This window comes from Poecile atricapillus, chromosome 11 (genome assembly GCF_030490865.1).
Source record: "Poecile atricapillus isolate bPoeAtr1 chromosome 11, bPoeAtr1.hap1, whole genome shotgun sequence".
Taxonomy (NCBI): Eukaryota; Metazoa; Chordata; class Aves; order Passeriformes; family Paridae; genus Poecile; species Poecile atricapillus.
Genome location: NC_081259.1, coordinates 2512795 through 2537404, shown reverse-complemented (window position 1 = coordinate 2537404; position 24610 = coordinate 2512795). Strand labels below are relative to the sequence as shown.

At 48.9% G+C, this 24610-nt stretch overlaps 1 protein-coding gene across 4 annotated transcripts in view; it reads right to left on the bottom strand.

The window, feature by feature from the left end:
• Window positions 1–24610, bottom strand: part of IGDCC4 (immunoglobulin superfamily DCC subclass member 4) — an 86976-nt gene that overhangs the window by 22391 nt on the left and 39975 nt on the right. The window contains exons 4-10 of one of the 4 annotated variants that reach the window (XM_058847187.1): window positions 23283–23416; window positions 7202–7336; window positions 4612–4767; window positions 3642–4091; window positions 2826–2990; window positions 1694–1831; window positions 93–266 (exon numbers count right to left, since the gene is read on the bottom strand). In XM_058847187.1, the coding sequence (XP_058703170.1) occupies window positions 93–266; window positions 1694–1831; window positions 2826–2990; window positions 3642–4091; window positions 4612–4767; window positions 7202–7336; window positions 23283–23416 (1352 nt within the window). The remainder of the gene's footprint in view (window positions 1–92; window positions 267–1693; window positions 1832–2825; window positions 2991–3641; window positions 4092–4611; window positions 4768–7201; window positions 7337–23282; window positions 23417–24610) is intronic. The other 3 variants (XM_058847188.1, XM_058847189.1, XM_058847190.1) reach the window with 3 other exon arrangements.

Below are 24610 nucleotides of genomic sequence, written 5' to 3'. Positions count from 1 at the left end.
GCTGTAATTCCCAAAGAAAAGCAAGTATCTCTGAAAATGCCTTAAGTTCCCCCCGCCCTGTCCTAAATCCCAGGCATTCCCCAGCCTCCTACCATGTGTCTGGTTGTCTCTGTCAGGAGTCCGATGCTGGGTCCACTCGGAAGGGGCCCCATATCCCACACTGGTGCTGGCTGCGATCCGAACTTTGTACACCTTGTTGGGATGGAGCGAGTACAGGGTGATCTGGGTCTCATTTCCACCCACTTCGATGGAGGTGACCTGATCTGCTGCAACCAAGGGGACACCACTGAAAACAGGGATTTCCCAGCCAAAGGGAAGTACAGCTGAGCAGCCACAAGCCTCATTACCCCATCTTGGTCTGCACGCCCTGGGCTGGCTTGGCTTTGCCCAGAGCAGTCTTATGCCACCAGAAAGAAACTGTAAGGCTGGTCAGAGCTGATATTCTGACTGACAACTCCCTTCATCACATTCCAAACTGCAGGTTGCCTTTAGCACCACAGAGCTTGCCCAGAGGGAGCTGTCAGAAACCTTGCTCTGATGATGTGATGGTGGAACATGAGCACAGCTAATGGGAGTTGATGGCATGTTCCAGTGCTTCTCACTGCTGTATTTAAACCCTCACCTTAACGTGAACCAGAACTGTCCAGCAGCCCCGCTTTCTGCAAAATTCTCACCCTCATCCACACTAGAGAGAGGTTTTACTGCTCCCTCTTCAGCCCACCCAAGTTCATAAGGGAGGTAACAGGAAATTTAAACTGAGAATAGTCTGAGATTTTCATTGTATCAACTAACTGGTTTTGCTGAAGATTCATGTGGCCTGCTCAGAGTACACACAGGTCTTGATTTCAGCTTCCCTTGGTGTTAACTCAGCCAGGAGCACTGTCTCTGCTATACAATAGCGTATTGCTGAGTGTGATCCCTGGATTGCAAGTGTTTCCAAGGTTTTATGATGCCACCGAGCCATGTGCAGGCTCAAGGCAAAAGAACCAGAGCCAGCAGTCACAGCACAGACTACTAATCCAGTTCAAATACATGGGAACATGTCCAGCACCTCATCACACTCGCCATCCCTCTCTCAGGAAGAATCATGACCCTGGGAAGTGAGAAGCTGCAGAGCTTTGACAGTTTTAAGAGCAAATACCCAGAAGGATTTGCAAAGCAAGCACACATAGAATTGGAACAGCCCCATCCAGCAGAGGTAAATGTTACTATCCCTGCTGAACCCTGCTCAGCGTGTCTGACAACATAAACAAAATTGGATAAAAGCTGGCAATAGAGCAACACAACCTGGCCAGGGTGTTTGGGGTTTTTCCCACAAGGATCACTTTGATTAGACTCCATTTTAAGGAAATTGAAAGCATTTACCCCTCTTCCCCAAGAGGCATAAAGTTCTCCCAAAACGCAGTGCAGATGGCAGTGAAGGGCTGCTCATGCAGACATTCTTGGGACAGCACAAACATGGGTCAGGCATTCTCTTGGGGACACAGTGCCTCCATGATCACAGGAAAAGGAAACTGGAGGTGGTGTGAAGTAGCATTGCCATAACCACCAGACAGAGCCAGGCTATGAAAGGGTTCTCCTCCCTTGGGTAAAAAGGATCCCTGTTTTCAGCTTTGCACCACCTCCTTTTCACATCACAGCCTGTTAACACCACTAGAGCAGACAACACAACCCCAAATAGAGTTTTTCTCACCTTCCTTGAGGGTGCAGTAGTCGATCTTGTACTTGGTTATCTTGCCGTTACTCAGCTCGGGAGGAGGAGGCAGCCAGGTCACACGGATGTCACCAGGAGTCATGCTCGACAGGGACAGCTGAGGGGCTGCACTGGGAACTGGGATAACAACCAAGAGAAGTCAGCAAAGACCAGGGCAAGACCTCAACATGTCTCTGCCAGCTCTCTGAGCTGGTTGGAGGCCACTACCTTAGCTCTGCCACCGCCACTGGTGACTTGGTGTCTGTCCTGGGGGAATCAACACCCCACAGCCCTTCAGGGGTGTCTGGGGAGGGGAGATGCTGGACTGCTCCACTCCCAGGCTGACCAGAGCCTGCTGGCCCCAGCCACACTGCTCCCAGGGACCTGTGTCCAGGGCAAACTGAGCAGGGTGGCACACACCAGCTCTCAGCTTGTGCTGTACTGTGGAGCACGAAGGAGACACAAAAGCAAATGGCTCACAGATCCAAACTGCAGCCTGGGAATCCTCATTCCCTTGAGAACCACAGCTCTGGGCTGCAGGCAGCTTTTATGCTTTCAACTCAGCCTTTCAGGCTTCAGACACACACATGGGACCACGCAGGTCACACTGTCAGGAGCATTAAAAGCACATAATGCACACGAGGTCTGCCAAAACCATCTCTGCTTGCCTCTGTCCTGCAGCTTGTTGAAAGCTGTGCATGGCCTCCCATTGGGCAGCTGTACTTCTGGCACTCTGCCTTTACTGCTCACAAAATTCTATGTGATAAATGGTAAAATCAGCACAAACTACTGGCTCTTAAGGGGTCCGACCTCAAGGCTGCTCCCACCCCTACAAAATGCAATAGATGTTTCTTCTGAGTTGAAATCCAGTCTGGCCCAGAGTAAAGCTTAGAGCAGTATCTCGGGGGTTAGGTGAAAGCCCTTAGGAGCTGACAGCAATTCCCAAAGGATTCTCATGGGCCCCACAATCAGCCAGGTTATTTTCATACTCCTCATCACTCAAGCTGATGATGAGACCAGAGTGCAGGTTTAGGTTTCTAGGAGCTGCTACTCTCTGTAGTACATTCAGTGCTCACCATGAACCAGGCCAAGAACATTTCCTAGGAACCAATACCCATCTAATTCAACGCACCATCCTCCAGGGTCTGGACAATGATGGAAGAGGACGTCCGGCTGGCTCCCAGCTGGGAATATGCAACCACGTAGAACACATAGTTGGTGTTTGGTTCCAGATCCTTGACTTGCAGCTCAGTTGTGTCGTTATTGACAGCAAACTGGTATTCCACATTATCTGTTCCTAGAGCCAAGGAAACACAGATCAGCAGGTCAGTGAACTGCCAAGACACTCCTGAAAAATTACTTAATTCACAAGGCCCACAGACTAAATCCACTTTAAAAATCACTATATCTTCTCCAATTTCCCCAGCACCTCCACAGCCTCATCTCTTACATGAGTTTTTTGGGCAGAAACTCCAATGCCTCAATGTTAATGTCTCCATTTTGACTCAAACTTCTTAATCCATGCTGAAGCAGCTGCAGTTACCAATTTAATTTTCAGAAGCACTCTGGCAACAGTTCAGCAGGAGCATTGGCTTGCTGGCTGTTTGGGAAGCTAGACCCCAAGACAGCCAGTGCCCCACTTCAGATTCTGGGTGTGGATAATTTAGTGATTCCCCCTGTACACAATGCAGCTGGTTAATATCACTGTTAGTAATCACACTCTTTGCATACAAAATCAAATCAATCAGTGTCTGGTCCCATAGAATCCAGACAATTCTTCCATGTGGACACACCACTGCCAATCAGTAGTTAGAATATGCTGGCTAATCCACAGGCACTGTCATGGGCTGATAGTGATTCCAGGAGAAAATTCCTTTACCTGCTAAGAAAAGGGAATTGCCTCACACTTATCATTAGCTGGGGAAGAAGGTCAAGCTGTGCCCTGTACCTTTGACACAGCTGTGCTGCTCAGGGCGGTAACACCTACCCAGGGCGCGCTGGTAGTGCAAGGAGAAGCCGATGATCTGCTCGCTGTTGTGCTCCGGCCGCTCCCAGGACACGAGGACGGTGGTGCTGGAGAGGGACACGGCCGAGACCTTCTTGGGAGCGCTGGGCAAACCCTCCCGCACGATCACCGAGAGCTTGGCGGTGGCACAGGCCATGCCCAGGCTGTTCTCAGCCACACACTGGTAGTAGCCAGCATCCTCCAGGCCGATCTGGTTGATGACGAGGCTGCCGCTGCTCTGCACCTTCACGCGCCCGTTGGAGAGGATGGGCTCCCCGTTCTTCAGCCAGTGGATGGTGGGGGCTGGCTCTCCCTCTGCCTTGCACACAAACCTGGCCGTGCTGGCTCGGGTGCGGGAGATGGTTTCAGGAGCCTGGGAGATGCTGGGAGTAGCTGGGAGGAGAGAGGAAAAATTAATGCAGAAAGGAGGAGGAAAAGATAGCAAAGCAAATCCCTTCTCCTCCCCACTCCGTGCTATGTTTTATTCAGTAGCAGCTTTGCTTACAATATGGGATTTGCCAGGCAGACTCTAGAGGCTTAATTTAGACTCTGTCCAAAAGGAAAAATAAATTCTGTATCAATCATCTGCTGCGTTCCCTGATCCTAGGCTGTTCTCCCTGCTGGCTTCTAGGATACTGAAAGTTAATTGCTGATAGAGATTTCCAAGGGGGAACCCTGGAGAACAAGAATAAGGCATAAAATGGTTCAGTAAATACCAGGAACTAAACCCCAAATTAAAGAGGTGACACTCCCACTGAGAGCTATCCCAACTCAGGCCTCCTGGCTCTAACCTGGTTCCCATTTTAGCCAGGATGGGCCACAAACCCTTGGGGATTTCCTGGACGTTGATCCATGCAATCCACAGCAAGCTGGTCAGCATTTTTACCTGAGAATGTGCCTGCTCTCTACTCACCGAGGATGCGGAGCTCAGCTGCAGCAGTCACAAACTGCCGGGTTTGGGGTTTGTTGGCTCGGCACACGTACACCCCGGAGTGATGGGGCTGGCTGGAAGGAATGAGGAGGTTTGTCCTGCCCAGCACAATGACATCTGTGGAAATGGACTTTCCATCTGCAGGAAGAAACGTGCACAAATGTGGGAGGGAGCCCCAGGCTGCCCTTTATGAGGGCTTGTAAACAATGCCAGGATCGCAGCTGGGGAGTGGAGAGACCCCTCAAATCCCAAACTCCAGCCCAAAGTTCTGCTGGGACACTCCTCAGTGCCTGACAGCCAGCTCAAGCCAGCACTGGCTCAAGGTTTAGTTTAGCCTGTAATAATCCAAAAAGTTCTGGTTTGGATCAAAACAGTTTCTGATGCCTAGGGTGTGCCTGCAATGAGAGCCTTAGGAACAACACATTCAAGGAAAACCTGTGCTAACACACAGTTTGGAAAAGCTGCTGGATCTGCCTGCTGACCCCCATCATGAGCACAGACATTAATGCAATATCAGCAAGACTGTTGAATCACTGACAACTCGGGGGTTCCTCCTCTGCATCCTGAATGTGAACTCAAATTGACTGAGTTTCCTGATCCAATCCTTGTTCACAGCTTGACTGTGAGGTGCTCTAGTGTTTATGTCAGAGCCATGAGCTGCTTTCTCCCCATTCTCCAGGCTGGGTGCTCAGCACTGCTGAGTAGGGAAGGAGGAAAGGGCAGCTCTCTATCACTGGCCAGAAGCCAAGATGTCCTTCTATAACTTCAAGCAGCCCTGGGCTCCTCAGCATCACAGACAGCAGAGGCTGGTGCTGGGCACTGCATATTCTCAGCATCACTCTGAGGTGAGAAACTCAGGGATATGGCATACTACCTCTTAGTGAGTGTTGGAGACAAAGCCAGGAGCTGGGGACAAGTTGAGGAAAGACTTGGATGGGAGGTCTGGCACAACTCTGCAGACTGGGAGAAGCAGCCAATTTGTGCAGTACCTGTGCATCACCAGACCCTGTCCCTCTCCACCTGCAGAATCACTTCTCCAGCTTCAGCTGAGACTGGAGCTCACACAGAACAAACTCCCCACCTCCACTGTGAACAGCTGCACTGACTTAGCACCATCAGCAGGGAATGTGGCTGAGAGCAGATCCTCTGCCCCCTCCCTGCACTTTGGGGGTCTTCAGAAGGCCTCACAGTTCAGTGGCTGCACACTCAGAGCAGACAATCTGCACACCCTGTTTGCACTGGAGCGGTTGGTTGGAAAACTGGCTCCAGATGGTAGCAATTAGCTGACACCACCAAGGCTGGCAAGAGCCAAACTGGCAACCTGGAGGTAGATCCTCAGTGTTCCCTACATGACTGATGGTCGAGTAACCCAGCCTGTTCCTTAATGAGGGCTTGGAAATAAACTTGTGTAACTCAGAATGACTTGCACTGTTACTCCATCCTTTTAATCTGAAGAGTCCACACAAAGGAGACTGGGACTAAGCAAACACCTGAAAATAAAGCATGGAAAGAACTGGTTCACCAATCATTCCCCCTCCGCTCTTGTCTTCCTTCCTTACAAAAAACTTTCATAATGATCATTAACTCTAATATTATCTATTTTACCATGGGCAGCAGCAGCTCTCAGTAAAGCAGTAAGTGATCTAGCACAGGAATGCTGAGTATTTGTAATTGTAAAGTGCATGGGATAAACTAGAAACATTTCTGCCATAACATTTAAGCCTTGCTCATTTGATTTCCAAAGTGGTATCCTCTGAGGGTTTTTTGCTGCTTTTTTGTGGGGAAGAGGAAATATTTTTATATGTTAAAATCACTGCCTGTGGACAAATCTGGGCTGAAAACCAACCACAATAAATGGTTACAGGGGAGAGTATTAAATTGTGACCCGGATTTCTGAAACTGACTGAGAGCCTTTTCTGGGGGAGAATCAACCTCTGAGCTGAGAATGTCTTCAGTCAGAGCCTCTGAAACACATCTGATGGATGTGACTCTCAGTGAAGTGACACTGGCATCCAACTTGTGACTTTGCCTATCAGCCCTGGGTAACATCTGCCAGGCCAGTTCATTCATACACCTCTGACGAGACCTAAGCAGGTCCTCAATCCTCAATTCAACAAAACCCTGACAGTAACAGTCCCAGTCACTCCAAGGATTAACACATCTTATCAAGTTTTATAATCCTGCAAGATAATACAAGCCATTTCTCCAGTGCAATGGCAGATTCCACAGAATCCCCAGTAACCTTGGAGTCCAGGGAGGAGTGGCACCTGACCCCATCTCATGACCTTTACTGCTCCTGTTCACAAAAGGAAGACTAATACAGATCAAAAGACATCCAGGCACAGGTCAAACAACTCTAAATTGAACTGTGTGCTTTGTAACCTTCAAGATTTAATTAATAATCCCACTTCAGCAAGGACACTCCACACTGTGACACCAGCTGTGTCATTAGGCATCAATGTTACAAGCACCCTTCCTCTCCCAGATTTTTCCACTCTTAATAGATTTTTAGAATGTGGTATCCACAGGTTCCTATGGACAACAGAGATTTAGTCCTGTCCTTCATACTCACCTTGTCTTATCCAGGAAACAAAGGGGGTGGGATCAGCAGCTGCCATACACTCCATCACCACGCTCTCCCCAGCCACCACTGTGGTGTTCTCCGGAGCAGCAATGATGGTGACATCTCCTCCTGCTGGCTGGGAACCTAATGCCAAAAATTAAAAAAACCTCTGTCCTTCCAAGATGCAAAGTTCCCAGAAAAATAAAACACGTAGAGCCCTGGCCCCCTTGCTGTGCTTCCCTGGGCAGTCTCATGGTATGGAAATGGGCCCAGCTGGGGGAGAAAAACAGGTCTTGCTTTTATACAACTACAGAATTTTTACTAAAGAAACACAATCTGCCCAACAAAATTTACTCTAATTACATGGGTCCTAATAACAGGATTTTCACATGGAAAACAAGTAGAATTTCAGCCCAGAACCTTCATGAACTGTTGCTACATTGATGTTCATTCCTTAAATGAAACAAGACATCACTATCCTCAAACACAGCAACACCAACACTCACCCTCCAACAAGGCTTTGGAGCAGCTCAGAAAGAATCCAGTCACTGGGCTAAAGAAATTTTAATAGCCAGATGCTGGACTGTAAAGTGGAACACAGAGAGGTCATGGCTGTGTCCTGGCCTTCACCTGACAGCACAGAGACTGATCAGCCATCCCACATTTGGAGGAGACAGGGCTGTGTAGCTTGTACGTGCACAGATCAAGAGCCAACACTTAAATCAAGCAAGGTTTACAGGAAGGTCTCCAGGCTGCATTGCACAATGCCTTGAGAATGGGATGGGGATATTCTGCTTGAAATTAACCTTCTGCCTGTGTCTGCCCACTGCTGAGCAGAGGTTAAGGGAAGGTTAAGGAAATGCCTTTGCAGCGGCCAAATTTCTGTTGTCAGATGAAAACAACCGAAGCACTCTTGAGCGGACCAGACTGTTCATGACCCTCACCAGTTCCTCCAGCTCTCTTAAATACCTCTAACTCTGGGGGACACTTTTGTTGTTTTCCTCATGAAGGGAGAAATAACTGTAGAGGAGTCATGTAGCACCAGTAACACTTAAGCCTGTAACAAAAGCTTTTGGCAGCAGGTCTCAAACAAATAAAAGCAGGACCTTTCTGAACACAGTGTATCAAGATGCTGCAGAGTTCAAATCCCAAGAGATTCAGACAAACTCACAAAGGACACATTTACCAGGACTGTTAAATACAGTCTCATTACAGTCCCCAGCCCAAAATGTTCCTGACTGGGCCCCTGATTGTCAGATGCTGAGGGAAATGTCCAAGGAAGGTACCATGTCCTCCCTGCCCAGTTTCTTCACATTCTGTCCTCTAGCACCTGCTCTGGCCACATCTGGAGACCCTCACTGGCCATTCATGCGGCATCCAAACAACTCAGTCACATCTGAATTCCTTGGGGATATAAACCAGAGGAGCTTCAGCTTCACAGGCAGAGCTGCCTGCACGGCAGGAGGCCACACAGGGCTGCACTGAATGTGCTGTGCTCAGCCCAGCCCCAGGCTCGGTGCCAGTCAATCTAAGCAGGGCAGTCTTTGCCAAAGCATTGGTTCCACACTGAAATGTTCTCGCAGTCCATACGTGCGTGAAAGGGATTTCCATCTCCAGGATTTTGAGCACAGTCAAAAGGAGCCAGCAGAAACCCTGAGGCACCAAGGGAAACCGGGAGTGAGCAGGAGGAGCCAGTGCTTGTCCAGCAGATGGAAGCAGAGACCGAGGAGCGCCCACAGTGCCTGACCTGGGGCAGTGGCCGGACCACACTGACCTGCAATCCCAGCCCTGGGCAAACACCAGCAAGAGGAGCTGCCCTGGGGCAGGGAAGAGCCAGGCCAGCTGTCCTCCTTCCAGTGGCACAAGTACCCTACACAGAGGGGCTGGTGTGGACAGGCAAACCCAGACTCCTTCTGAGCTGGCCAGGGCTTTGCTCTGTCACATCCTCTGCTGCTCCCATCGTCCACATCCAAAGACACCTTCAGCCTCACAGCCAGCACACAGGAAAACTTGGGGGACAGCACAGGGACAGGAAGAAAACTCAGGAGATACGGGTTTTGAGAACTCAGAATCAGACAATCAGATCAAAATCCTGGTCACTCTGAACTACTGAGACAGAAAATGGGCTTAATGCAAAAACCATCACAAGAGCTTCCACCCCAGGCAAGTAAGCTCAAGGATCAGAGAAACTCAAGGCTCTCTGCAATAGCAGCTTTCTTTTAACTCCAGCTCTAGTTCAACAAAGCACTAAATCCACAAGTAATCATTAGTCCTGCACAAGAACTGAGCAGGGAATCAACAGGGACTCCAGTGAGACCCAGCTTGATGGGTGAGGCTGCCCTGTACATTGTTAATGCGAGGTCTCGACCTAATACAGCACAGAGGGATGAGGCAACATCAGAGAAAGAACAAGGAGAAAGAGCTTTCCAGCCAGGATTTGGAAGGAAACATATAAAAAAGCATCAGAAACAAAGGCAAAGGGTTACAGTAGCCATTGCAGGGAAAGCCACAGTGCTGAAAGACTGCAGAACCCAATGAGTTGTGATGAGTGAGCTGGGGAAAGTGGGGCAAAGGAGCCAGGTGAGGAGCTGCTCTGTGCTGAGCAGGGCTGGATGTGGTCACACATCTCCACACAGCCCAGGCTCAGGCCCAGCTCACCCTGCACAGGGCCCAGCAAGCCCAATCTGCCCACCCTGGACACCAATCACTGCCTGCAGGGCCACAGCAGTTTCTGATGAAAACAAGCAGGGCAGCAGTCAACACCACACATCCAGGGAGCAGGAATATCCATGGTAGGACTTCCAGCCTACCCTGGGAGTGAGCTTCTTTACCCAACACCACCGGCTGCCACGTATCTGCTGGGCAGGACATGGCTGAGACACGTCTGTGTGCAAAAAGCTGTCTTTTTCTGCACTGCTGGGGGAAAAAATAAATCTAGAGTGAAAAAATAACACCAGCCAGATGGTAATATATTCCCTGCCAGATTTCCAAGCAGCTTTCTCTACCAAGCTTAGAGCAGAGAAAGAGAGAAAGCTGCTCAAACCTGACTTAAACACTCATCTCTTCCATCAGGTGCAGTGCCCCACGTACTGACTGGCAAAGGCACTTTACAGGTTATAGAAGCTTCACCTGAAGGCACTTGTCCTGTATCACTTGGTCCCTGAAAGCTGCCTGGTAGTGCTGTCAGTCACTAGGAGAGGGGTTTTACCTTTGTTTCAGCCTTGAAAAACTATTGGGAAAACATATTAGTCCAGACCCCATATCTGATTACTGAAAATCATATTACAAACATAAACAGTTCTGCTTGCTTTCCCAGTGCATTCCTGGGTGTGTGCATGGATGAATGCCCCTTACACTTCTTGCACACACAAACACATTTCTCTCCAGCTTTGTATTCCATTGTGGGTATCTCAGAGCAAGTCCACAAGTCAAGTTTCTCTTCAAACTGAGCCCCTTTGGGGCACATTTTTCCCTTGCCACCTCTCTAGGCTGGTTGGACACAATGGATCGCAAGTTCAGCCCTACAAACTGTGTTTCATTGAGGAGTTCCCAAGAACAGTACTCAGCTAACCAGGGAAACTTCCACACAGGGAATTCCAACACACATCAAAGAGTAAAACCTACGTGAGGCTTTTTGTCTCCACTGCCATTAAGACAATTTCGGGTCAAGAGGGAATATTGTCAGAACCAAAGGGAAAAAAGAGCTGCAGTTTCCAAGACATCTTTCACTGCCTGAACAAAACAGGTCACAGAATGCACCTGCGCTGTGCTGGCTGCTCTGGGGCATTAAAAGCTTTCACAGAGCTGCTATTTAAAACTTGGGCTTTGAGATTTCTCTCCCTCTGCCAGTTTTGTTTTGTCTCTCCAAGCAGCAGAGCTGCTCCAGGCAAAAGCTTTGCACAGCCCAAGGCACAACCCATGCATTCACATCAAAACTTTCCATCACTGAGGCCTTTGTGGACTTTCTGCCCTTCTGAATCAGATGGATCTATTTTACCCTCTTTTACAGGAAAAAACACCTATGGGGTGCCAGGAATGGCTCTGGGATCACTGGGAGTAGAACACAGAACTGAGGGGAATTCTCAGGGCACTGGAAAAGTTTGTGAAGGCAGCTCTCTTCCTGTGCAGTTCGTTAACCCCTGCACAGGGAGACAACAAAGGTGCTACCATAGACCCAGAGCCCAGACTTACTGATCAGCCGCAGAAATATTGCAAAATATTGCCTGCAGTTTACTGTTTCCAAATGATTCACTACAGAGGACTTCTCAGTTTATGTGTTTTTCTACTTCCTTGTCATGAGACAGGGGAGTCATGCCAAACCTGGGTGCTCCACTTTGTTCTGCCACTGCTCCCACAGGCATCCCTGAGTGCCTGGAGCTGGGCAGGCACAGAGGAAATACCACAAAGCTTTTATAATGATGTGTGTCATAAATCCAAAAGGAGGTGGGGAAGGGAGCACAGGGAACCTGTGAGTGAGTGGCCAGACGTACCTCAGCACACTCCTGAGGGTGCCCAATCTCTGCAAATCCAATTGTGTCATTTCACAGCAAAGGTGAACTCTGAGAAGGGATGTCAAGAGAGGCACCAAGGGGAGCTGCTTGGGACAAAGCTCAAAATGTTTATTTGAGCTTATGGCTTGAGTTACAACATCCATCAGTGATTTCCAGCTCCAAGAGTTCATAACTTGGCTCTGCCTCTAATGCATCCATAATTCAAGAGCAATCCTCTCCCGCCTCTCTGCTCTTAGTGCAGAGTATCAGCAAAGAATTCAGGCACTGAAACAGGAGGAAAATGCTTTTTGTTCAGCCAATTTGTGATGGTCGTTTGCACTAACAAGAGGATGACTTCTTGGATGGGAACTAACACCTCTCTCCTGATTCCATGAACACCCTACCTTGGCAAAAGTGCTGGAAGGTTAAATATGACTTGCATGGCGACACATTCAGCTCTCAGCTGTCAGCAGGTCAAGATTTGGAGATCTCTGACAATCAAGCAATAATCTTCTGTTCTGAGAACTTTCTCACCCTCTCTGGAGAAGGAGCATGAAACCTTATTCATCCCTTCGAGCCTCCTCTGGGAATAGATCCTAGCACTGAGCAGCTGTTCATTAGAGAAAGTCAGTGCTGTCACTGCTGTTATTCTGCAGACAATAAAGGAGCAAATTACCCATTGCAAAGCACACACCTTCAAAAATGCGGGCGCTGTGTTTGCAGAGCATGTCCTACTCCCACTCCCCAGCTCTCTGCCTTTTCTTGGATAACTCACAGACGTCCTGGACTGTTAGGGAAGAAACTGACAGCAACTGTGGAGGAGAAAAACATCCTCCAGATCTGCCTTTCTCCTCCTTTTATACTGCCCTGGAAATTTATCTGTAATTTATTTCTACTTCAGGACAGGCTAACTAGCATGTAAAATCTCTATGCAAGACACTTGCCCAGTTGTATCTAAACACTATGGAACATTTGCTCTGGTGGCAATATAAACAATGTCAGATCTCACACCTGAGCATGTTTAGCAATAGGCATTTCTTCTTTTCTAACTGTTCTCACCTGAAAATGGCAAGACACAGCTTTGTAAATAGGAAAGCAAAAAGGACTGGCACAAGGGACCTTTCATAAGTGACTACAAGGGTGAGTGGTGCCCTTTTAACACCCTAAATCAGGTGTTCCCAAGTTTCCTAAGTCAAAAGCTGCCTCCTCTATCCCCAAATGCATGCATGTATCCTTCCTGAAACTTACAATTTACTTTTTGGGGTTTTTCTCCCACCTTTGCTATATTAGTGCCCCTGGCAGTTTGGATCCAAGTTCTGTTTTCCTATCATTGAAGGATGGGATGATTTTTGCTTACAAGATTATGGAACTCAATTCCCCAACTTAAGTGCTCTCAGAACTCCTCCTCTGCAGCCTTTGGTTCCCAAGCCTTGCAAGATCTTTTAAGTGTGTGCCTCAGCAGAAACCACAGCATGGACAGTGCTTTGCTACTGGGACTGCAGAGCTTGTCCCAGCACAACGTGTCAGCACCAGTGCTCACAGAAATGTTCCTTTCCTTTCCTTTCCCTTCCCAGGCACCTGTGGAATATCTGGGTGAGCACACAAGTCATCCCAGAAAGGAGGTTAAAAAGGGACTTGGCTTCCATTGCTCAGTGTATTGGAGTAACAGGTTATTTCTGCCCAATAATACAGATGAGCTCAATAAATCAGTTTTGTATTGTCTTTTTACCTCATGTCTTCCAAACGTTTTGTAAGCAATTATGCATTTGTCAATGCAAACATTGAACTGAAAAGCTGAACAGGGAAGAATTTATCTCCACGTTTTGGAATGGGGAGTCTCTCTTCCTCCTTACTAAGATGGTGCTGCAGCAGAGCAGTGACATATCCTGTCATCTTTAAAGCAGCACACAAAGAAATGTGTAAGTGATTAAAACACAGAAGTTCAATCACTTTTTTGTGCTATTAAAAGACCTCCACACACAGCACTTGGATCTCAAACTATGATCCCAAAATCCCCCACAAAGAAGTCAGCAAACAGATCCTAAAATATAAGGTTCAGCCTACACTTCACAAAACCTGCTCCTGCTGTTTGCATATACATGAAAAACAGAGAATTTAACAGATAAAATACATTTCTCTGATTAAAAAAAAAAGATGCAGAGAGGTTAATTAGTTTGGATGAGGAGTGTCCATTTACTACCTGGATGCACTCCCCAGACCACCACCTGCCACAGCTTCTGGGGTCTCTCCACAGAGTGTAGCAGGAAAAGCTGCTCTAGGAACAGCTTCTCATTTGGCTTGAGAAACAGCCTGTCCAACATTTTCCCCAGTTCCACGTCTGTGTCTGGAAACCCTGGGAGCACAGGGATCCCAGTCCAGACAGGCAAAGGGGCCATCAGGCAGTCCTCTTTCATTCCTCTCAACTTCTTTATACAGCTGACAGATTTCAGCTCAGAAATTAAATCCTTTAATGTACTAGCTCAGCCACAAGCTGACACCCTGAACTCTCTGTAACCAGAAGCTCAGAAAGAGTGGCAGGTTTCCAGGAATTGCCTTGAATTTTTAGGGGGGGCTCTTCCCTGACTCCCCAAACCCTCGATCCTTCAGGCTATGGGGTTTTGTACGTCCAGGGTACATTTAGCTCTGCTGCAAAGCAGTCAGGAGTGTGCTTTGCCCACCACTCCAGCTCCTGTAAAGCTGTCAACATTGGCTCTCTGTTTGCGTACACGCATTTGGAACTGCTCCTCATCACGCCAAAAGGGACGGGAGCCAGCCAGACTGCACGACGCATTCCTGCTCGCTTCCCCAGAGCGTTTGGAAGCGCCTCCATTTGCACCGCTCCGAGCCAGAGCCAGGCAAAATAAACAGGAGGGGCTGTGCCGGCAGCTGCGGCCAGGCTGCCCCACTGCACAGAGCTCTGAGAGCTGGGGCTCTTCTGGCTTCTGCCACAGGCCAAAGGGCTGGACACCCCAGGCCTTCAGGCACCTCAATCCTCAGAAGCCTAAAGATACATCACAGAGAGTTTCTGGGAGGCAGAAGCAGCAGCCCATGGAACTGGAATGTGGCAGAGGCAATAGGAAACCCCAGCTCAGGGCACAGTGGATAGCTAAGACTTAACAGAAGGACTGTGTTGGAGCAGCATTGATAGTGTCATCATTTTAGATAGTAACTACCAATTAATAAGCTTGTCTTGACACATTTTTACAGACTTCTGTGCAAACAAATTCCCTATAAGAAAGTCACTCAGTATACAGAGGGAGTTGAGCCTCTAGATCAGGTGAGAGGCCAACAAGAAAAAGTGAAGAAAGAAGCAGAGGTACCCCAGTGTCTCTGTGTGGAGAACAGCAGAGCAGCCTCCCTGCTTTAACCCTAAAATCCAGACAGCTCATGTTGCTCAAGCTGAGCCCTTAAAGCACTGCAAGCTCCAGCCATTTCCATGCAGCTGCCAAAACCAGGGACTAGAAAAACAAGGGCTGCAAGAGGCTGTTTTGTAAAGTCACCACTGCTACAGGAACCTCCACAATACAGCAGGAATGTCCCACAGCTGACAGCCAGTCAGGATCATGTCCCAGCTTCCCTGCTGGACCAGGCTCTGGTCCAGTGGTTCGAGACAGTCTCCCATGGTCTCTGTCACTAACTCACTGTGCTGCTCTGGGCACATCTCTCAGTGTCTCTGGGACTCCATCTGCTCATGGTTCATAACACAGCTATTCACAGAAGTGAAGGTGCAAAAGTAATAGCCAGAGAACATCAAAAGACCCTTAACAAAAGCCACAGTATCCATGATTTAAATATCACCCCCCAAATCAGTAAACATGAAATGGTCCTGGGGACATGAGCTTGCCAGCCTCTGGGATTCAGTGGGAACATCCTCATGCCTTTTTAACCATCGTGACACCAGCTCTCTTTGTCATTATCCTAGGGCATCACACCACCTTCCAGGATGATACATGAGGAACCTCCAAGAAATAAAGAAGCCGTAAGGCTTTTCTTTTTTTCACCTCTTGCAGAGAAATGACACAGACATGGTCAACAGAAGACCATTCTGGCTCACAAGTCACCCTGAAACTCCTTACTAACCTTGCCTCAGTGACTGGAGCCACTTCACTCCAGTCACTTCCTCCCTGGGCTCTGAGGCTGATGTTTCCCAGGGGATGACACCTATTTCATCAGATCTATTTGCAATTCAGATTTATTTGTAACATCACACCCATTTGCAATTTAGGCACATCCAGTGACAGCAGAGAGGGATGAGGCTGGAGGCCCTGGACTGCGCAGGAAGGCACAACCACCTTCCTTTGTGACCATGGCTCCTGCTCTGCCCCATTCCCTCTGCCAGAGCAGCCATCCTCTGTCCCAAGCAGCTTTGAAAGGGGAACATTTTGGGAAGGGATCTTGCAGTGGGGTCTCCCTGATGCCAGGTACACAGAATGCTTCCCACAAGCGATGCTGCAAACACACAACACGCTGGGAGCCCACAGTAACACAGTCTGGCAGCAAACCCAGACTGCCAACTTGGAAGGGAGAACGAAAAGCAGATGGATGCATCTGCATCCACTCAGGACAATGCAAATCTGTTTTTCTAGGAAAAGTCCGGAAGAAAACCTGGATTTTTCCATGGGGAAAGATCATCACTGATACCCACAGATTCTGTCAAAGCCCTTTGGCTGGACACTTGCTGGGTGCCACAGGGAACCCTGATCTAAGGCTGTGCATTAAGACAGTGTTTAATAACACCACCTTATCATATTGTTCCTCCCTCTTCCTGCTCCTCATTCTTGTCCACAATCCACTTGGCATTGCTGTTGGGCAAGAACATCTCTGATACTGAAGGCAAGCTCCCAGCTGTGTTCTGAGTGATTCCTGGCATCCAAGATATCCAAGTAAGGGCTTGGAGCAGCCCAGCTCTGCTCCTGACACAGCTTCCACTGTGATCCAGGCCCACTCCTCCCATTCCTGTTTCTCAGCACCCCTGTAGGTACTGGTGGGTCTTGGAGACAGGGACATGTCTGTCCTGTGTCAAAAGCAATGGGATTAGACACCACCATGAGCTGTGCTATGCCTCCAGACACTTCCAACATCCTCACTCCAGCTGCTGGATGCTGTCAGTGCTGGAGGGCACCGCCAGCCTTCGACCTCAGAGAGCTGCTGAGGCACAGATGCAATACCAATGATTAATAATTAACCAGTGTCATCAGGAGCCCAACCACATCAACCTTCCTGTCCTGCAGCCCACTGCAAGCTGCTGACCTAATTCTGGTCTCTATTCCTAGCTCCCTTCCAGCCTCTTCACGCAGGCACAGCCTGTCCCACACCCTCCAGGACAGGCTAGGTGTGATCCCTGTAGTGCAGATGTGCTGATGCACCACAGGATTGCACCACCACCAAGGGACTCTCAAGAGAACTGAATGGAGCCTACTGCTTAAACCCAGCATTGGTCTAAGCCTTACCAAACACCAACAGTTATTTCAGGAAGCTTCAAAAGTGCAGCAGACCTGGATTAGTAAGAGGTGCATGTGGAGAACACCAGAGGACCAGAAACCATGCCCGAATCCTTGCCTTCAGGAGCTGGAGTAACACATGAGCCCAGCCACATGTGATAGCTCTGAACATCATGCACAGCTACCACTGCATGTGGATTAGACCAGTTCCCCCTTAGGACCTGGAAACAGCTCACCTATTCCCAGCTGTATCCCTTGCTCTGCTCTATTATCCTTGACACCTCTGTTGCCACTCATTTCAGTGCCATCCCCAGGCTTAGCTGTTGTGCTTAATGGGAGGTGAGGGCTCTGCATTTTGTATCAAACCCTCTGTCACTGCGGGCTGCTGGAGCTGTCAGGAGTGCAGCATATCATAGCCCCACGGAACTTCACAGACAGCTGAGCTGGAACTCCCCTTGGCCCAGAGCAGGCTGCTGACACTGGAGCTATGAGCAGCTTTCCCTCGGCGATGTGAGGAGTGTGATGCATCCTGGCCCTGTAGGAACCCTAGCCAAGCAGTGCTGTGTGGTTGGATGGGTGCCTGACACACGTCTGCACCAGCCTTTCACAAGTTTCACCCAGTATCTATGGGCTCAATCCTGTTCCACGCATGCTTGAAACCCACCAGCAGTGAAAGGCTCAGTAAAGTGAGATAGAGTTAAAAGTTTACAGCTTGTTAGGCAGAAGGTCACTTCTGGCTTTAAAGATCTATTTATTAAGCAAGAAATGTTGTGTACCTCCTCCTTGATCTTGCCATCCTCTGAATTCACACTTGCCATGGCTTGCTTAGCACCTTCTGCCACAGGCAGGAGCAACAACAGCATTTTACAGAATCCATCAGATACATTATGCAAACAGCTTCAGATACCTGCTCCCAGGAAACCAGAGTTGCAAAACACTGGTAAACAGAGTCCTCATGGCTGAGCTTTTGGGATGTCAAGTAGAGAGCAGTTCCTTGCTTAACTGCTAGTGAAGTGAGAGACCAGAGGGCAAAGAAAAAGGGGATGCTGAAATGAGAGAGGGAAAAGTGACAGTTCTGTGTCTAGGACAGGAGGCACAGGGAACAGGAACATGGCAACTGCAGGCTGGAACTGGAATGTCTCCTTCTCCAGAGGTGATGCATCACTTGCTGGTTATGCCAACAACTCACAGCAGAAATACAACTGTATTATCCCACCCCACATTTTCTCTCCCTACACATTCCTACAACTCATGCTCCCAGAAGTGTGCCATGCCCAAACACAACTGTGGATAGCTCTGCCCCCATGACCACACAGGGCCCTGCTGTCCCTGCAATGGGCTCATGCTGGAGGGGGAGCACCCCAATCCAGGTGGGACCACACCTCCACTCTGGTTAATGCTGCCCTTCACTGTCAACGGCAGCACACACAGGATCAATGCCCAGCTGTGGTCAGGGAGGTCAGCCCAGAGCAGCACTGACCCAAACAAAGTTCCCTGTCCCCTGGCTGCCCAGTACCTGTGTTGGAAGCCGTGAGCAGAGCAGAGCACATGGCCAGGGCTCAGGCTGAGTGCCAAGCCAGCATCCAGCACGTCATTCGCACATGCAGGGACTGAAAATCCACTTGTGGTAACAGCACGTCTGTTTCCGCGAGGTGGTGGCCAACTGCGAGTGTTGCTCACTTCATCAGCACCTTCCCCTCCATCCCTAAAGCTCATCCCAGTCAAAAGCTGTATTGTCCTACAGCACTTTGGAGCAAGAACCACCCCTGTCCCAGGCTCTGCACTGGTACCTGCAAGGCACTGCAGCACAAACACCAAAAGAACAAAAAGGTTCTTCAGCTGCCTCCGAGCTCTGTCCCTGTTATCACATTCATACAAATATTTGGCTGAAAAATCCATTTCCTGGGACACTGCTGCAGCAAGCTGCTACAACTGTCAGCGTAAATGATGTTCTGCCAACGGCAATCTCACAGTGTCATCTCTAATAACACGGCACTAAATCCCAGCTCGAGGGGGATGTGCTCAGCTGCTGGGAGACTCCTCCGTGGCTCGCTCAGCCCAGACCTCCATCCACCACCCTGCTGCTCTGTTCTCCAATTCCTGCATCATTGCAGCACAGGGAGATTCTGATTCCTGCCAGCCCGGTTTGAGGCAAAGGTTTTCCCCACACATGTCACAGCAGTCATGGCCACCCCACATGCACAGACCAGGAACAGGGTCCAGAGAGCACGAGGAGGGGAAATCCCACACCCACACAGATACATGTCCACACCTCTCTCTGTATGTGCCCCTAGATGCCCTCCAGCACCAAATACCCATAATCACTTTCCAGACTGACCCACCCCTTCCAAAAGGGCAACTCCAAGGCTATTTATTACATTAAACCTATTTACAGAAATTTAAACATTGAAGAATTGATTCTCTGCAGCCCAACAAGAGAGAGGGAGAGAGAAAACAGGAGTCCTGGCTCCCAGGACCGTGCTTTGGCAATCCTTCTGTAATAACCAATAAATATGAAAAAACACAAACACTGAGATCTACACAAAGGAGCTCTGGGGTCGGGATCTCAAACTTGTTTCTCCAGCTCCAGTGGGAGAAAACTATTCTGTTCTAAAATTGCCAACATTTTTAACTTTCTTTAGGTCACTTGGGGCACACCACACTGCTTACACATTCTCAAAGGGATTAAAAAATAAGTAGGAATGACAATTTTTTCAAAATTCCCAATGCTTTGCAACTAAAACTGATAGGATGAGTTGCAGGGAAGTGAAATTTGGGTTAGCTGTGGGGAAGAAAGATCCCAGCATTCATTCAGTGGGGAAGATGCAACGAAATTAGGGGAAGCCATACTCCTTGGGACATTTAAAAACAGAATAGATCAAATCTTTGTATAAGAATTACTGTTCTTGCAGCAGCACAGCTTCTGTTATTTGTGCTACATTGTGCCAGGTGTGGGGCAAACACACAGCAAGAGGGAGTCCCTATTCCCATGAAAACACACAAAAAGCAGGAGTGTGCATGACAGGGAGGGGGAAAGTGAAGTGACAGGCAAAGTGACCTGCTGAGAGCACACGTCACGCTCCCCAAGCCCTTCTGCTACTCTTCTTTGAGAGCTGCTTTATGAAGCGTGGCAACACTTCCATGTGTATGTCATGAACCTGGGAACATGACCAGGACACACAAGGAATTAGTTCTTTATTTACAAGTTCAGAGTAGGGCTCTAGAGCCTGCTTCCAGAAAAAGGAGCTACAAGAAACAAGACACAGCTGACCCCAAGGAAAGGCAGCCTGCACAGCTGGAGCCTGGGAAAGCATCCCACAGCCAGCTCCTAATGCCCTTTTTGGCAGAGGGAGCCACAGTGTTCATTCATCACCTGTCCAGGTGAGGGGTGAAGGGACAGAGCTGCCAGATGTTTGGCACTCCATCCTCTGGGGAGCAGTGGAGATCCAAGGGGAAAATCCAAGCTATCCCTGTTTCAGCAGCAGGCTCTGTTTCAGGGCTGCGTGACTGTTTCCCGCTGTCCAGTCTGCTCTCTTCCCTTCCAGCTCCAAACGCCACCTCCCCAGGGAAGGTCTGGAAATTTGCACCATGAAGTCTGCACAGCCGAAACATCTGCAGCCGCGCCGCTCCCCGCCCTGTGACAGCCAGCATGTGCTCAGCCACGGACACACAGCACAGCCCAAACTCCCCCCAGGACAGGGAAGGCACACTGCCCAGGGAAACGACACTTTTGGGGTTTTTAGGCTGTGCAGATATGAAAGGGGTCATGTTAATTGCTGTTATTACTGGGAAAAGGCCTTTAATAAGGGAGATGGAACAATTCCCAGCATCGTATAAGGAAGAGGGAGGGAGTGGGGAGGAACAGGACAACTGGGCAGAAGAGCTATAGGGAAACAGATTCTTTTGCTATGCACAGCCCATTCAAATCCAGCCCTGTCTGGAAGGCAGAGGCATGAACACAAAAAGTTCCCAGGCCTGATCATTGGAAGCACTTGCATTATCCACCAGCAAGACCCCAAAATCTGCCAGGAGCACAGCCTCCAGCATCATGACACAGCACTGCCAGTGGGACAGTGGGTAAGGAGACACGGGGTCCCACTGCACAAACCTTTTCCAGGGCCCCTGGCAGTGCAGTGGAACTGAAAGGCTGGACTGTCACCTTATCTTGGCACAAAAGAGTCCCTAGCCAGGAGCAGGAATGGAAGAAGCAGTTTAGTTGCTCCTGTCTGCAGACACACAAGAGTTTGGTCCCTGAAATTTCCAAATAAGAAACACTAAATAGCTGTATTTCAGTCTATTGTTCTTTTGTTGTCTGTTTTTCAGTTTGTTTTGGGTTTTTTCCTACAATTCTTTGTTTTGGTTTAGTTTGGTTTTATTTTTCACAATCAGGAAAGGATTTCTGCCTGACCAGTTCACTCCAACTATTATCAGCTGCTTCTGAATAGGGAGGAAAAGACTCCTAAAGCCAGTCCAGGCACCCAAAAATGTGCTCTGATGGTGAAGTGCTGAAACAAAAAAGGATCAATACCATGCCAGTCACTCGTGGAAGAGTTTACAGCCTGCACAGGTCACTGTAGTTTCCCATCTGTCTCAGAGATACTTCTCCCCAATTATAAAAAGCCCCAGAGATTTAACAGGCATGTTTTTCATCACTATCAGCTCAATCTGGTGAAAAACTCAACCTCACATATTTGTTTTAGCAGCCAGCGGGTGGTGTGGTGCTGCAGAAGAGAGATTTGGGTGAGAACTCCAGGCAGAAATCTGCTCGGGCCGGCTGGTGCTCCAGAAGGAACGCTTCCCATTTAACCTCTTCCATTGCCTCCATTTGCAAAGCAGATTAAACATTGCAGAGCTACAAGATGCAATTATGCAGAATGAGTTATGATGCCAAGGACATGAAATTCACCTTTGCAGCTTGATCGATATTAGTTATCAATAGCACACCAGAGCCAACACAGGAGGTGTCTCTGGAGTGTGGAACTGCCCATAGGAAGTGCTCCCCTCGGCTCTGGGCTTCATTAAACACACAGAGGATCTGGCAGGGGCTGGCAATTAGATACAGAGCATTCAACTGCTCACGAATTCTCTGCAGATTCCACCCAGATTACCTCCATGACACAATCCATTGATCAGAGGTGTGTTCTCAGGCTCCACAGTTAATTACACTCCCTGCTGATGGATGAACAGCAAAGCCATTGCTGGGAAAATACACTGGGAGCAGAATGCCAAGCAACGCAATCCTAAACAAAGACCAAAGGGGCTGGGAAGGATTTCAGAGCTTTCAAGGTTAAAGCTGACTGCTTGATACACCGGGGTCAGCACAAACAGGAGACAGACATGGCAGGGGGCACTGTCCCAAGAGAAGGGACAGCCCAGCCAGACTCCCAGCCCTGGTGAGTTTGTCCACTTGCAGGACAAGGATGATACAAAGCTGGGGAGGCAGCCAGGTGTGCTGGGAAGGATGATGGAGCCTGGAGACCTCCACTGCACTCAGCTATGTCCTCATGTCCAGACTTGCCCACTGCACTCTTGGCTTCCAAAGGAAAATGCACTCAGAGGCTGAGGCCCAGATCAGGAGGTGAAGGACAGCTCACACCCAAAGCCTTGCTCCAAAGGCCTGCATCACCAGGAAAAATAACAACTGGGACTGTTCCCAAATACCACACAAAGATCTCTGGAGCTCAGCAGAGCACCAGCAATATGGACACACAATGGATGTCACTATGCTCAGCCTCCTCTGGACTGTGCTGGGCAACCTGGGTAGGCACAGTTCTGTCAGCCTCCAACTATTTCTCTTGCTTGCTTGGGAAGCACATTTGTCTGTCCATGCCAGTCCTTATTTCTCTTGCCATCCAAGGCTACTGCAGAGAACATCACCAAAAGTGCTGCCTTCCCCAAGGAGCAAATGGGCTGCCTCATCCCTTCTAATCACCCAGACCACAAAGGAGTCCTCCCAACACAGTCTCCTTATCCCATCACAGCAAAGAGAAGGTCTTTAATGAAATGCCTTCTCTGCAAGTTTTAACCAAAGCCGGCCATGTGCAGAGCCACAACAGGAGGATAGATGGTCACTGGTATTTGAGCCCAGCTCCCCCACTGCACACAATGGTTACCTGGCAGACCTGTGGGCAGCCCAAGAGGCTGCTGGCAGCACCTCACCTTTCACCACGCTGAGGGTGGCATCGTTGCTGTAGCGCTTTCGGGCGGCGTTGCTTGCCACGCAGTGGTAAATCCCGGCATCGCTCTCCTGCACATCCACAATTTGGAGGACACCATTGGGAAGAGTTATAAACCTGAGTAACCAAAAGGAAGAGTGTGAGACAGGCTATGCCTTACCCCAGATGTTCATCACCCCAAAGCCCTTTTATCCCTTCCTTTTCTCTGGAAAATCTCTCATGTGCAGGTCTTGGTAATGACAGCAGAATGGGGTCAGGGAATCTCTGAGTAACCCAACCCGTGGTTCTCAAAAAGCAGCAGGTACAGACCTATCCATCATCTTGGAATCTTCCAAATGGAAAAGCTGCTTTTGGGAGCCCAGACTGACAGGACTTTGCTGACACAAACCAACTGGACAGTACAAACCAACTCCATACACTCACACTTCTGCATACACATTTGTGTTCAAGCTTGAGCACATGCTACAGCCATTTTCAGCACTTGCTTTTTACAAAGGTTTCATTGCCAGACAAAAAACACACTGCAAAGAAGTCTGAACACCATCATTTTCTTGCTGCACCTAAAGTACATGAAAAGGGACCAATTGATACACAACTGCACCTCCATGGGCCAAAGCAGCCACAACACAGCCACCTGGACCTGCACCATTTCTGGGTTGTAGTGATTCCTTTCCTTCTTCCACAAGTTTCTGGCTTTCACAAGGTGACAAACTCACAGCTGGGCATTCAGTATCACCTGATTTGCCCATGGGATGCTACTGAGAAACACTTCCATGGAGTGAAATGGCTCCACTGCTCACGACATGAACACAATCCTTGCTGTATTACACTGAACAAAGCAGATGATTAGCAATTAGCATAAAAGTAGGAGCGGGCTGTCAGCATCTCCATTTTCTGCCTGGATTCCTAGATGGCAGCCTCTTTATTCTTGAATGCAAGGCGCAAAGCCTACGTGATCCTTTTTAATTATATATGAGATCCATTTTTAATTGCAAGTCTCTATAAACAGAGCTGCCGAGGTTTGACAGGCAGCTCTGGGTTATCAGTCTTCATTATGAAGAGGACACATTCAAAGGCAATTGCTAAGGGGAGGGATAGCAGCTATTCCAGAGGAACAGCACAAAGACAAGTTATACCCATGAACACCAGTCCTGCCATCCACAAAGATCACAGTAAGTCAAACTCTGGTTCTCCAGGTGCTGAGACAACTGGAGTGTCATGAGTGAGGATCACAGAGATAGGAAGACCTTAAGAGGCCTTCTCTTGCCTCTCAGCCTGCATTCAAGCCATGGTAACCAACAGCATGTCTGC